Raw genomic sequence first — 15,086 nt, 5'->3', positions numbered from 1 at the left:
GAGAATGAACTTGTTTCCCATTAAAATAAGCAATCATAAAGGCACCTATGCAGTCATTTTTTTAAAGTTCATACTGAACACTTCAGATGTATGCAGAACCAGGTCTGCAGATGCTGTGGTAACTCTGGACTTCAGTGAGCTGCCATCTTGTAACTGTGCCTGCTGACAAAGCCAGGTTAAGAAAGCAGCTATTTGGTAAAAGAAAGGCAGCAAAGACAAAAATTGCTCCCAAGTTCTTAATTCTCATGGGGACACAGCTCCCCTACTTCCTCCAGAGACGTGTCCAGGCTCGTAGGAAGTTTACAGCACTGTCACTGGTGGTAAGCTACGAAGTCCAAACTTCAGGCTCTATGCTGAATATTAGCTGCCTGAATAGCTCAATGGATTTGCAATCACTTAACATGGGAGACATATTCCAACCCTGCTGTGGACAACCTGTTAGGTATAGCAACTCTTAAGTGCTTGACAAGGCAACTTCTTAGAGCGGGTAAAAACTGGCACTTCTCATTTACTTCCACGCTGTCTTAGCATTAATACTGGCTATTTGCCTTCTTTGTATACAGGAAAATAAATATTGATGGGCTTGGTGCCCTGACTGCTCTCCTAGGGAGCTTGTTCCAGTGCTTGAGCACCTTCTCACTTCATCTCATACTTCAGAAGAACTGTGTGAGATTCTATGCAGAAGTTGTTTTGAATAGTAGCACACTGCTGGCCACAGTGGTAAAAGGATTTCATAGGTCAGGGATAAGAGAAAACATACAAAGAAACAACACACAAACAGGCCTGCTTCATTTTTATTTACTCAGCAAAAATTTTTCCCATGTGATTTTCAAATAGCTTCCCAGAGCTAACTAAGATTATTAGATACTATCTGCTTGTTTTGTGATGAAGCTTATTGCTAACAGGGTTAAAGACCATTGCTCTTTTTAAGGTGTCCCAGTTTAGAGAAGTACAGTTGCTCATTTCACTGACAATTAAATTGTATTTACAACAATGCATCTTACATTTATTCTACAAAGGACAAGCCTCTCCATGGGAAATTGTCCTCCTCCCTCTCCCACACCAGGATTTCACTCTTTCAGTATTAGGGGTGCCTTCACCTGCTCGGCCACTTCCTTCCCCAGCAGCGTTTCAACAATAGCCAACCCAAACTCAAAGCTGGTACCAGGGCCACGACTGGTGAGGATGTTCCCATCTTTCTCCACGCGGTTCTCGGAGTAGCTGTAGTGTTCTTGGGGGGGGAGGACACACACAACAGAAAGAGGGTCAGTGTCCTGCAGTGCCCACTGCTGCCACGAAGCACAGACCTGACAGAGCCTGTCAGTTCCCATGGGGTTATTTATGGGAGTGGGATTCCTTTTTTATAGCTGTTCACAAGTTTCTTTTTCCAAAACGGAGCCACTCTTAAGATCACTTTGCCACCAGTTCCTATGGGTATGAGAAAGAAGGGTGGACCTAGCCACTGCTTCTAGCACCAAAGCGCTGCTCATGGGAAAGCAGGAAAGGTGCTGCTGTGGTTTACTGGTGGGACCAGTCAGGCAAAAAAACAAAAGGACAAGAGACAGTTCAGCCTCAAGAGGATAAGGGAAGAAATGCTCTTTGTATGACAGCAGCAGCGTATTTTCCCCAACGATGAGAATGTTAATGCAGCCTTGTGTTTTCAGGTTAAACAGACTTAAAAATACAGCCTTAGCATATTCAGTTGAATTTTGGTTACATTCAGAAAAGCATTAAGGAAATTCAGGGATACAAAGTAAGACAGAAAAGCTATTTTCCTTTCTTTAAATGAAGGGTTCAGCTGAAAAGAAAATTCTGAGATGGGTTTAGAAACTTAGAAAAGCTGTTACATACCTCCATTCATCATCTTGTCTTTGGCCCCAGGATGTGTTGTGACTTTGCTTCCAAATCCTATCCCATGTGCCAGAAGGGCAGTAGGACCTGCAAGGACATGAAGACTTATGGAAGTGAGGAACTGTTTTTTTGCTATAAACACTTTCAAGAACACACGTTCAGGCACCAGGCACTCAAGGGGCAAAGGTCCCCATGGACAGACTACTTCTAATGAAACTGATGCCAGCCCTGCCTCAGAAGCAATAAGCTTCAGACAGAACACAACTTTACATTCTCTCACATTATTACACAAAATACTCTGTGCAGAGGAACAAATGAACAAAAAAGAAGGTTTAGAGGACATCCACTTTATGCAGCTGTCCTACCAACAACTGTGCTGCCCTTGAAGGAGTCAAGAACAATGGTCATTCTGCTTCCAGACAATACATTTCATTTCAAGCTGCTTGAAACCAAGGAACGAAAAGTCTGCATTTCAATCTGAACTAGGTACAATTCCTTTATGCCCTTGTTATGCCTTGAATGTAGAGACTTGACAGATTTCACTGGAGCAAGGCTTTACATGTTGCAACTGTGTGCCAAGCAGTATTTGTGACAGATCACGGGCTAACTCCTCTAAGTTTTCGGTTTTAACAGTCATTCTCTTTTCTTTTCAATACTTCCTCCTTGGCCTGAATTGAGGAAGGAGTTTGTGTCAGATGTTTTAGGTCACCTGATAGAAAATCATGGGAATTCCAGGATTTGCCTATTGTGAGTTTCGTTTCTGCACATTTGATTCATTTCAGATACAGTCCAGGAAATAACCTCCTTTGTGTTCAGCTGGAATAAGCTCTAAGAATCATTATCACCAGATACATGAACCTGCCTGATTACAAGCAAAGGCTTTTACTGGGCAACTGCAAGTTTGTGATTGTCCTGCAAGAGATACAGATAGAGAAGTTGCAGACAACCACTGCCACGTTCCAGAATGTTCACAGCTCTGTCTATAACCTAACTGAAGCATGAAAGCAAAAAAAAAAACCCAACCCCAAACCAACAACCCAGCAACATACCAGAAAACAAAAGTGAAAACACACTCCACAAACATGTTCCATCAGACTGTCATTTTACACACTCATCACCACTCGCTCTCAGCTATGATGCTTGGCCAGCCTCTCAGTTCAGTTGAGAGGATTGCCAAATGTCTGTCTTGCTCTTTTACATACAAATCTCACAGTGGAATGAACCAGATACCTAGCTGTGCAGGACAGGAAGACAGACAACCCACTCCTCAGAGTAATTCCATCTTTTGCTACCACTCAGAGGAGGAAGGGTGAGCCTGTAATTCTATATTTACAGCCTTCCTTCTGAAGTTAAAGGGCAAGAGAGGGAAATTTATAGCAACGGTTTTATGCCAGCACTGCAGTCTCACAGAAATATCAGCAGAATAAGCAGATATTTTGCAAGAATTCCTAGCACATTACCTTGCACTTTTTATTTTAAAGACATTAAGTAACACAACTGATTGGAAAGAACTAGGTTCCAAGCAGAACTTGCAGGACAAACGGTCCCATTATTTTAGAGAGTGCTCTGCTATTGGATTTGCAAGAATTTCAAATGCTGACGGGTGCATGTATAGTACAAACCCTGCTACTCAGTTAGAGGAACAGAGACTTCTAAGACAGGCAACTGTCTGCACACCCCTTCAAAATATCCCAATACTTTACAAAGGAAGATGTTTTGTTACTCCACCTGCACATATAGCAGCAATCAGGCCTTTTCTGCTTTCCTGATCCTTCAAAACGTCTTTCACGGCCGGAGACTGTATGAAGAAACCGTATCACGTCACTGTTTGGGGTTGATGATTTAAATCACCACTGAAGTATTTTCCACTGTAAACTCATGAACCAGTTTTACACAGAAAACCACCCAACAGTGCTCCATCCTACACCAGAGGGCAAGGAAAACACTGACAAGGACAAAAACTGAAACCAATACCTGTCTGACAAAGAAAGAGCAAGGAAACAAGGAAATCAGAAGGAACTGCAAGGAAGCACTTGGACCACATAAAAGCTGGTTAATCCACAGCTACAGAAAGTTGTTATTTGAAAACTTGTATGAAAAGAGTATTCATGAGATACCACCTGACAGCCCCTAACATATGGGATATTTATTCTAGGGCATAGAAACCATGGGATACCATCTAAATCCTACCCGATGGACAAACAAGTTGATCTATCTGCCTGCCTTCCACATGGTATTTGTATCACCACAACAGTTTTGCTTTTCTTGAGCAAAGAAAGAGAACCCTGTGGGTTCAGCTTGCCTTATATTTCATGTGATTAAAGCTCTGTTTGCAACAGTGTGATCTTTGTGTGATTATGAACAGGGATTTCTCCACAGTAGAGAGCACGCTTCCATTTTTAATCTGCTCTAACTGGGTACCCAAGCCCAAGAATTCACCCAGCTGTCCCACCTATATATTCACAAGAAGGCTTATGACAATTAACAATTAGTTTACTGACTCATTCAGAAGAGAATTTTCAGATACTGAACTGATTTTGCAGGATTACTAAACAAGTGTAGACCACCCGCTACTCACGAGCACACTCATGACTTGTAAGATACCAGAACTTTACCTCTGACAAGTTTTGAGCTCCAAGGTTACCCCCAGGCAGGACCACGACATCATAAGGCCCCTAAACAAAGAAAAGATAAAAGTGTCCTGTTGAACAGAGGCTGGTACATACATTACATAGTTCTCAAGCAACTACAGCTGAGTCAAGTGAGATGCAAAGGGACCTTTTCTTCCACTGAACAACTCGACCTTATGATCAGAGAATCAGCTCCAGTTATGGATAAAATACTGGTGCCTTTGGGGGTTGGACCCGATGACCTCTTGAGGTCCCTTCCAACCCCTACAATTCTATGATTCTATGATTCTATTCCAGGAAAAGCCTGTTACCAATGAAGTCTGTCACAGAAATACCTTTAAGGGCTTCTGCAAGCAAATGGCAGCTCTTGCACCGTAAGGACAAGTGGATTTGCTCTAATCTTACTGTGCAGGGCGAGCCACTGCCTTGTTGAGCTTCCCAACAGAACTTCCCAGTTGTTCCAAATCATGGTATTCTGCCAAGCTGAATAACATGCAGAATAAAGACTGTGCAAAACATTTAGTGCTGTGTAAAACCAAACACCTGTGCAGAACTGAGAACTGTGTCCGATCCAGGCGTTCTATGAAGTAGGGTAATACTGAAGGGGACTGCAGGATGTGCAGTTCTGTGATTCACAACTGCACTGAAGCAACATAACTTGCAACCTGGTTCTAAAGGTAATGTGTAATCTTTCCAAATTCACCTCTGGAACTGTGAGAAAGGCTATGCTGGCCATTCTATCAGATCACAGTGATGACCAACCTGTTTTCTGGCATCTTCCAGACTGGCATCAGGGCAAATGAAGACATCTCTACTGCACTGCACTGGTTCTTTTCCCGTTAGGCCTGCAACAGTCACCTTGATCTAACAGAATAATATGTTTGTATTACAATTCAAGAGTTCTTGACATTTTTCTTTTAGGTCTCAAGTACTATACAGAATGAGCAAAGCACTACTGAAAGTAGACAAAAGCAGGGACAACATTTAAGCTTCCCCAAACCATTATTAAGTCCAAAAGCAAAAGGCAAACAGTGATACCTAGAAATGAATAAGTCATTCTAATGGTTCAACTTTTCAAACAGGACATTTAGAGGATATCTGATCCCATAGGTTTTAAACAAAACAAAGCACAGGAGAGCCAGACTAAGTAGATCAGATAATAAAGTCTCTCTGCAGGCTCAAGCCATCCTCAAACACACTTAATTTTCTCCCTTGACTTGTAGATCCCAAGTCATAGTATCACATTAATAGACTGACAAAGGTGGTGGGAGAAGGTAATCCTTATTTCAGTCATTTCTATACAGGTGAAGGCAGTACTTTTACTTAAAAATATTCTTTTCATACCTAATCAGATGGTAACACTGTGTTTCACTACAGTTGCAAAAGTAACAGCATGAGGAATGCCACCAGAGAGAGTTCTAGTCATTAACAGAATTTTAAAAAGCCACACAAGAAAAGCTAGATAATGTTATGCACTGTAAAATACTGAGCTGTTCAGGTCCCTACCAACAAAAAAACCCCAACACACTTCCTGTTAATTCGCAGGGAGTCGCCACGTTTTCTGACAGGGTAAGATTTAGTTGAAACATCCACTCTAGTCTACATGATGACATGCATTTTAACAAGTTTCTCTTCTGCACAAATGCCAGTGGTCATGCATACTTATTTGGGGCATGGCACAAATATTTGCTAATGTGTAACAAGGCACAGGTAAATTTTCACCTCACACACCAGATTACACCTTGAACTCCTAGCAATGAGCATGAACTTGAGGCAAAGATGACCTCCCTTGATTGAGCACTCACAAAAAGACTTTTCACTGCCTGCACACTTACCCCAGCTCTTCTCATAACATCTGTGGGGATTACAGTTTCCATTTCCTCTGCCCCTTTTGCTAAAATCACCAGTGCTCTTTTGGAGGCCATGTCTTGAGCAGTTGCTATCAAGTGAGATGGTTATGATGGGAAGGGCTGCAGGGGGTATAAAGAGACAATGTGGTTAGAAGGCAAATCCTCTAGTACAAATCCTTCCTAACAGTGAAGTCTAATAGTGAGTAATTTGCATTTTTGTATTATCTTTCATGTAAACCACTTCTCAAAATGGTTCACCAGCTTTCACTCATATTCACAGCAATCCCATCTAACTAAAAGGCTTTTTGCAAAGAAAGCATTATGACATTAAAGGATTAGGACATTTGTGCAGTGGGAGGCACAGCCCATCAGCAGCAAACCAGAAAGCAGCTTGGCATAATAAAGACTTTATACAGCTTGAGTGTGCCAGAGAGAATGGTTCAAGGTGGGTGGCAGAGTTGTTTTCAATTTGCACTCATACCCAGACTCCTGACTCCTACCCAGGTCAGCATTTATAAGAAGGGCTTACATTAGCTTTGACCTCATGTCTGGTATTTAGTTTCCACACAGCATGCTTCATGAAAAGTTTCCTGTGACTTATAACAACTCGACCAGTGCCCCTGCAAAACCTTGAGCAATAGCTTGTCACAATTTTCTGTGTCACAGTTTTGTGGGGGAGAAACGTGTGTGCACATGTGTGATGGGGGAGCAGACCACAGTTTAGCAAATGGAACAAACTAGGCTTAAGACTTTTTTTAAGCTTTTTTTTTAAGCTCCTAAATTCAAGTTGAGGTGAATGGCCAAATTTCCACTTGAAGGTTAAGTTAGCTTCAACTACATGACGTAACACACACACACTAACTCATACTGCTCTGACAGAAGTCTCTGAAGGCATTGGCAGTGTGAGAAGATATTTCACAGGTCATTCACACTGAGAGACACGGATTTTTTTCCTACATAGGGACTTTCCATCCAGCAATGCCTGTAGCACCTGGGAGCTGTTCATAAAATGAGATCCATGTTTAGTTGCCAACACGAAAGAAAACCACCCCCTTGCTCTGCTTCAACTTCATCTATGTTCAGGTTTGCTCCCTACCATCAGCCCGTTGGCCTCATTGAGAATGATGCTATTTCTGGAACACAGTAATATACAGTAGAACATCCTGCAGCATTGCAGAACCAGCCCAAGCAGAGTAAATCAGAGGGTGAGATCCTACTTTTGGGGCGGCTTTACATACTGTGAAACATAAGGCCAAGTACACTCAAATCACAGTGATTAGCAATAACTTTAGGACAAGATGAATAATTTGTCTTGAAGGTATATTTCCATTTTGAAAAATTAATTTTCCTATGAGTTTGACTAACCAGCAAGGAACTACCTGAACAGCCACAATGCAGAAACACTATGTTTGCTTCTTGCTGTAGAAGAATACTCTAGATCATAGTGTGTATCCCTCATTTTCATTAATTCCCTAGATGCCAAGAGCCACCTGATCCTGAAAGCTTTCCTCTTTCCCTTAATCTAGCAAAATATTCTCTCCCTTATTAATAGAAATATTGTATTTATTAATAGAAAGTGTTGTATTCCTCAGACAGTTGTAATACACTAACAAATTGCTGAGTAGTACTACTGCTCGTTGCTTGGGTGCATATGTCAACAGCTGTCATGCTGTAAATGCTCCCACTGCCAGACTGCTTTCTGAGAAAGCAGAATCCATGTTACAGAGGTAACAGCTGCTCCACTCAACAAGCTACCTATGCACAGCAAACACGGCTGCTGTTTGCTTCTCAGCACCAGCACAAGCAGGGGCTGCCTCAAACCCTTAAGCAAAACGTATTCCCCTACGTGAGGAACAGGCACGTTTCTTGAGATGGAGCCTTCTGGCCGGTAGCTGAATCGGAAAGTCTAAGAAAGCTGCATTTTAAAAACACCCAAAGCAAACCACCCACAACCCCCCAGCCTGCAAAGCTCCGTCCAACTGCGAGCTCCAGGGGCAAGGGGAGGTTTGAAAGGTCACCCGCTCCGCCAGCCCGGGTGAAAGGCCGCGACCCTGTTTCGGGACTCGGTGTCATCTGACGCAGCCAGGATTTCGGGAGCTCAGGAAAGAGCGGCGCAGGGCGAGGCCGCAGAGCCGGCAATCGATCGCAGGGGGCACACCAGGCCAGCAAGCGGCCTTCCTCTGCCCGCGGCCGCCACCGCGGCGACTGCCCAGGCGGCGCCACCTCGGCAGGGCCTCCAGGCCCCGCCGCAGCCACCGCGATGCTCACCGCAACCCACGCCCACCGCAACCGCCGGCCCGGCTCGGCCCCCACACGCCGCGGGGGGCTCCTCCGGCCAGACCCGGCGCAACAAAACCCCCACACCGACGCCTGCGGCGGCGGCACCGACTCACCTCGGCCTAAGCGCGGGCGACTCTGGGCCGCCCCGCCCCCGCCTGGCCCCGCCTTGCCGCTGCTGTGAGGCCGCCACCGCCTCCCGCTCCGCCCGCCCTCCCCCGCCGCCCAGCGCTCTTCGCGCTACCGCTGCTCCTTTTCCACTCGCAGAAGGCTCCTCTCTTCTCACCTTTCCCTCAGAAAGCGGCTTCGGGGCACGCTCCGGCGCCCGCCGCCGTGACGTGGCCCTTCCAACGGCAGCGCAATGGCAAGACGCGCACCTCCAGATCGCGCCGCTTTCCCTCAGGCAGCCTCACGCCTCCGGAACCAGCACGCGTGCCGAGCCAAGTCACCCTTCTCCGAGTTCTGCACACACAGCGGCTACCGACAGCCCTGGTCCCCGAGGCTCACGGCACGGTGGGAAACGCCCCTGGCTCAAGGACAGCGTTTTCCCTGGTTTTAAGGTGTAGGTTCAGCACTTTGGAAGAGAGAGAGGTGTAAAAGGAGCCCCCTCGGCACTGCAGATGGGCCACGGCTGCCGAGCCTGCAAGTAACGGTTGTACACAGCAGGGCAGCGTCGTGGGTGACGGGCTCGCAGGGGCTCTGCTCATGTAGCAATGGGAGCGAGTCACAGGGAAGGGCTTTTGCTGGGGGCTTTCCTGGAGCTGATGCGCCGGGCACGGGGAGATTTCGCGTACTGCCCGCGCTGGACCTCACTGAAAACCCCCCGACAGGCTGGTCCTCGCGCTTCCCGCCCCTCCGAGTGCTGGGCGGTCGCTCGCTGGCAGGTACAGGGCCCCCGGCAGGTACAGGGCTCCCCGCAAACACCCCGTACGGGTTGCGCCCCATCCCGAACGACACCGCCCGCCGGCACCGGGTCCTGTGAGAGCGACGGGGATTGGCCGCGGGGAGCCGCAGGAGGCGGGGCTGCGCGGCCGGGCAGCGCTCCGCTCGCGGGCGGCGAGCGTCACTCGCCCCCGCTTGCGGGGGATGCGCTCTGTCTGCCCCAGCCGCCCCCGCCGGCCCGGGCAGGGCCACGGGCCTTGGCCAGGCTGCGGCGCCGTTCTCCCAGCGCTGTTGGATTAACCTCGTCCCGAGGTGGTTTCAGACATGACGGTGCGAGCCCCCCCCCCCATGCCCTCGCCACCCGGACTCTCCCCTTCGCCTTTCGGAAGCGCGGCCGAGGAGCCGCCCCACTGCCCGCACGGGCCGGGCCGGGCCGGGCCAGGCCGCCAAGTCCCCACGGGGATTCCACGCGGGACTCAGCGGGAAGCCCCCGTGAGCAGCGGCGGGCGCTGCCCGGCAGCGCTGAGAGTGCTGCGGGCGCTGCCCGGCAGAGCTGGGGGTCGCGCCCGGGGCGGGGGGGGGGTGTGGGGTGGGCGGGACCGGAAAGCCCCGCCGGGTCGGGGTTTCCCCGCCGCCCCCGGGGGTGACGCACCCGGCCCCTCCGGGGGCGGCCCCCTAAGGGCCGGCGCCCGCAGCCCCGCGCGCACTCCAGCGGGCCGCGCCGCCGCGCACCGACCCCATGGGACCGGCTGCGGCGCGGGCGGGCCGGGCGCTCCTGCCGGCAGCGCTGCTGGTGCTGAGCCTGGGGCCAGCGACCGCCCTGCCGTGCGGCGCTCACTGCCCTGCGGGTGAGGGCAGGGCCGGGCCGGGGCTGGGGGTGCCGGGCGTTGCTCGCCGCCCCGCTACAGCCACCCTCTTCTCTCGCCCCGCAGGTACCTTCGTGGCGATGGCGAGCTGCGGGCGGGGCGCGGGCGCGGTCTGTCAGCCGTGCCCGCCCGACACCTTCTCCAGGGCGGCGGGACGCGGTTGTACCCTCTGCAGGAAATGCGAAGGTACCGGGCGGCGGGGCGGCGGCTCCTGGCAGCATCCCCTGCCCGGGGCAGGGACCGGGCGTTATCCCGCCGCGGGGCTTCTCGCTGAAGGCAGCAGCCCGAGCTGTGTGTGCGAGGGGGGAGGGCCCGAGTCTTTGCTGCCGGGCGCGTAGGTAATAACGCGAGGCTCCTTTCCACCTCCAGGAACCTTCAGGTATCTAAAGGCGTGTTCCTCCACAAGCGATGCGGAATGCACCTGCAAGGAGGGGTATCGCTGCAGCGGCAACAGCTGCTCCCGCTGCGACCGGAGCTGCGGCGTGGGGCAGGAGAAGTCCGGGAGCGGTAAGGTTACCTTTCCCCACCAGCTTAAGCCTCTTACGGTCTCTGCCCTGGACACACCATAGGGAAACGAATAGAGCTTAAGGACTTTGCCAGGTAAAAGGTGCCTCTGCTGCCCAACAGGTTGTGCACAGCGCCGGCCCCCACTGAGCTCTCAGCCCTCCTGCTGCTCGAGTTGTGCACCAAGTAGCTCCTTCTTCATGACAGCTCTTTTCTGAAACTCAGCTGGGAATGCATCATTTATATGCCAAATAGCCACACAGCTAGTCTGAGTACTGTGCTGGTCCATAGCTCCCAGAGAAAGGCTTGCCTGGCATACTCAGAGCAGCCTATGAAACAGTAACTTTCTGTTGTTGTGGGTCGTGTTTCTGCCTGCTGGTACAATGACCAATATTTCACATGTTTTAAATGCTCAGCTTGTAGAAATGTAACTGTCCTTCTCTGTTGAAGGCTGTCAAACTTGCCCCTCTGGAACTTTTAACGATCAGCCCGATGGCTCCTGTAAAAACTGGACAAAGTAAGTAATCTTAAAAAAATGCTACAGCTATTATACTCAACTGGATTATGTCCCATGGTTGTTGTGTGTGGGTTGTTTTTGTTCCCTAGTTTGCTTTAAATGCCTTTCAGGTGCGCTGCAAACCAGATCCTGGAGCCTGGAACTGCTGCAAAAGATGTCACTTGCAAATATGCTTCAGATAATCCCACTTTAGTCACTACTCTACCTACCACATCTCCTGCAATTTCATTTCCTATCACTGTGCCTGGTGAGTCTTTCTATAGTGTTTCTTATAGAGCTAAAGAATTATGATCTACTCTGAAACATACTAGATAGCTCATTCACCATTTAGAAGCTAGAGTCGTGTCTTCTCTCCGTTTCTAGGGTTGTAGATTTGTCCACAAGTAGAGTTGTAGGCAAAATTCAAGGGCAGTAGAGTTTTATTTCTGTCACCTTCTTAGAAAATGTTGTTTGCCTTCTAGGGAAGGATCTCCAGACGGACATTATCAGGATTTCTCTTGCTGTAGCTGGGCTGTTGTGCATAATATTTCTGCTACCTTCATGCGTATGCTTCAGTATCTGGCAGAAAAAGAAACTGCATGCTGTCTTCAAGAAAAGTAAGATAGAAACATTCTTCAATTTGGTTTCTCTTTTTGAATCGAGAAACAAATCAGTAATCTGGGGTTTTAAGTGTCTTTCAAAGATAGTGGTAGATAGCTTCATATTTTTTTTTTTTTGGCCAAGTCAGAACCAACCACTGAAAGGAGAAGAGTTTTGGAGTTTTTATTGCAGAGGGCACTTAATTACCTCTCAGTGTTCTATCAGTATTGCATGTTAACTGCATGCGTATCAAGAAAAGTGAGGTATTCACAGGAGGTGGAAAGGCTCAGCTGGTCTGGTTAAGGGTCAATTCTGTTTATCACTTCCAAGTACCATCACTGTCACATGTGGCAACAGCATTTTCCAGTTCTTTCCAGTCAGAAATGGCATGCATGGCTTGGAGTGAGCATCTTCACACTTCTGCCGCAGTAGAAGAGGCGGTGTCAGTCAGCATGTACCACTACAAGATGCAGAGTCACCCTGAATCCAGTCCTGCCTTCTGCAAACTAATAACCCCAAGGAAGCTTAAAAGTCTGACACAAAGATGAGGTGGAATTGCAGCTAATGGAGTTGATAGTTGGGATTTTTGGTTTGTTAGGCTTTCTCTCTTCCTCTCTCCTTTCCCAGAGATAAGGACTTGGTCATCTACCATAATTCTGAATTCAGGAGATAACAGGGTTACTCCAGACATTTAAATCCTCCCTGTTGGTTTTGCTTTTACTCCTCTGTTGTGAACCAGAACGAGCAGCCCCTGCTGCATCAGGGGGGAAAAAAAAGTATGATAAATTAGTTCTCAAATGTACGTGCTGTAAAGAAATAATGTCAGGTTATCCAATCAATTGGAAGCTTTTTTCTTGCTGACTTTCTGCACTTGTGACTGAGGAAGGATGAAATAAGACGGTTGAGTAACTCCAACAGAAAGTGAGCTTTTGCTCTTTTTCTTTAGTGCATACCCCACCTGAACAATCAATTCAGGAAGATGATGCCTGCAGCTGCCGCTTCCCTGAGGAAGAACAAGGCGAATATCAGGAACACAGCAAATCCACAGAATCCAGAGATCTATTAGTAAACTAGGAAATGGGACTGTCCAGCTCAACCACATTTGAATTTCCTTTTGGAACACAGAACAAGAACCTGTTTACATGGATAGAGAGGGTATTGGCATCTGAGTTTCAGAGCGCTAAGTAGCCCAGCCCCTGAGGAAAAAGCTCTCAAAAAATCAAAATTAAAAACATCATCTAGTTTGCTGACTTTCTTCCTCTAGGACTAGGAATTCTATTTCTAAGAAATGGTATTAAATCTACGTATAGAAAGAAGTACTGCACTTAAAAGCAGCAATGGAAGGGCAGAATGGCCATAAATGGTGCCTGAGCCATAATTGACATGCAGTCTGAAGGCATTTGCTGCTAAAAAAGGAGATCAGTAGCTCATCGTGCAGCCACATGGGACGCTAATGGTCTCTACCATTACGAGCCGTCCCCTTGAGCCGAGAGCTACAGCTCCTCCTAAATCAATTCTGGATGAAACCAGAATTTTTTCTGGGTTTTTTTCTGTGTTCAGACACAGACTGAGCTCCTTTCAGATCCCACCAACCCTGTAAACAGATACCTGGCCTGACCTCCTTCGATGTAGGAAAGAGGAAGCCATAAAGATCTAGAGCTGCAAAATGTTTCATAATAGCTTGCATCTCGCTGGTGTATGACAGTGATTGGCTTCAGAGAGGCAGTGGAAACACTGAGAAACGCTGTGGTTGACTTGGTCTTAGAAACAAATTACAGCTGGACTGCACCACCTTCAGTCAGTCCTACATCATTCAACTTCTGATCATTAGGTGATGCAAACATGTAGATTGCAGATGTGGCAGATGTAGATGCGATAAATTTCTGGTACTATTTTTGTAACTGAGGTTGGAAAGATTTAACATCAGACACTATCTGTTGCTTTGATCAATTACTGTTACTTTGGTCTTTAAGAGAAAAAAGAAAAACACATGCTTGAGTCATGGCATTTGCAACATCATTTTTAACCTTTTGCAAAAACCAAGTATTTCTTCAGTAAATGTTATTTAAAAAATAGTGCTGGGTTTTCATTCTATGTCATATAAAAGATGATTTTACCCTCTATGTGACTTCAACTTAGAGAATGCTATTCCTATATTTGAAGAATGACCCCCCCATCTCTCCATTCAACAAATCACAGCAGCAGATGCTTTTCATCAAACCTTGGGCATTTTGATAAAGCTGTGTACTAGCAAACATAAAACTGTACATGAGAAAATGTTGTACTGAAGCCTGAACTGTGAAGTATATTTAAATAAATCTTTCTTTTTATACCTAGCCTGAGTCTCCTCTCCTCTGTGTTAGTACTTCAACCACGAGACCTAAACCGCTATTACGTCGGGTTCACAAACTTACAAGGCAGGAAAAGGACACGTGAAAAGTCATCAATCTATTTATAAATCAAAGAGCAATGTTTGCACCAGTGGATGGTATCTTAGATCAGGAGAAAAAAGTCCTGCTTGTGATTAGTTTTTAATCCACAGGTAGGGGATGAGAATCAATGTACTCACCCTGTGAAAAGAACAGCTGGCGTTTTCTCCTTGGAAAAAAGAACAAAATACCAGTTGGAATTTTACATGTAGTGAGTGCACTCTGCATATAGTTTTAAATGCTCCAAAGACAGTGTAAAAAACCCCCTTACTCAATTTTTCTGAACCTTAAGCAGAACTAAATCTGCTTACTGAACCACCAGCTGCTCGTTACAACGCTGCTTCTAGTCAGTTTGATTTTGTTCTTTTATACTGAAGTCTTGGGAGCAGCATAAAATTCCCCACTAATCAAAACAAAACAAAGCCTGTGGAGTAAAAAAAAACCCCACCAAACAACCCTAAATAAGTGCAAATTGATTTCTGAGAATGAGGGACACATTTACACTAAAACTGTCTCTGGATTGTTGGAAGGAACAGTCATTCACAGAAAGGAAAAGTTGGAATAACATGTCAGGAGCAGTCTTCTTTCAAAGGATTGTATGGATAGTTCTACCACAGAGAACTGAAGAGTTCTACTACAGAGAGTGCTGAAGCCTGATTTAATGATAAGATGGGTTTTGCTGGCACCTGCAGTCAAATGTG

General features: G+C 47.1%; 2 protein-coding genes across 2 annotated transcripts; one reads left to right on the top strand and one right to left on the bottom strand.

Annotated features, from left to right (window-relative positions):
- Positions 1-776: 776 nt before the first annotated feature.
- Positions 777-8,757, bottom strand: PARK7 (Parkinsonism associated deglycase). The gene is made up of 7 exons (XM_084274730.1): positions 8,725-8,757; positions 6,317-6,451; positions 5,244-5,345; positions 4,467-4,526; positions 3,580-3,649; positions 1,852-1,938; positions 777-1,231 (listed from the first exon to the last, which is right to left on the bottom strand). The coding sequence occupies exons 2-7, from the start codon at positions 6,404-6,406 to the stop codon at positions 1,071-1,073; spliced, it is 570 nt and encodes a 189-aa protein (XP_084130856.1). The 5' UTR covers positions 6,407-6,451; positions 8,725-8,757; the 3' UTR covers positions 777-1,070.
- A 1,472-nt stretch (positions 8,758-10,229) lies between these two features.
- On the top strand, positions 10,230-13,166 carry TNFRSF9 (TNF receptor superfamily member 9; the record flags this gene model as incomplete). The annotated part of the gene is made up of 7 exons (XM_084274527.1): positions 10,230-10,338; positions 10,423-10,542; positions 10,726-10,863; positions 11,311-11,377; positions 11,488-11,624; positions 11,839-11,973; positions 12,903-13,166. The coding sequence occupies 7 exons, from the start codon at positions 10,230-10,232 to the stop codon at positions 13,028-13,030; spliced, it is 834 nt and encodes a 277-aa protein (XP_084130653.1). The 3' UTR covers positions 13,031-13,166.
- Positions 13,167-15,086: the final 1,920 nt, after the last annotated feature.

This window comes from Gallinula chloropus (assembly GCF_964237585.1).
Source record: "Gallinula chloropus genome assembly, chromosome: 23".
NCBI classification, from domain to species: Eukaryota; Metazoa; Chordata; class Aves; order Gruiformes; family Rallidae; genus Gallinula; species Gallinula chloropus.
The sequence above is the reverse complement of the archived record's forward strand: the minus strand, read 5'-3'. Positions and strand labels throughout refer to the sequence as shown.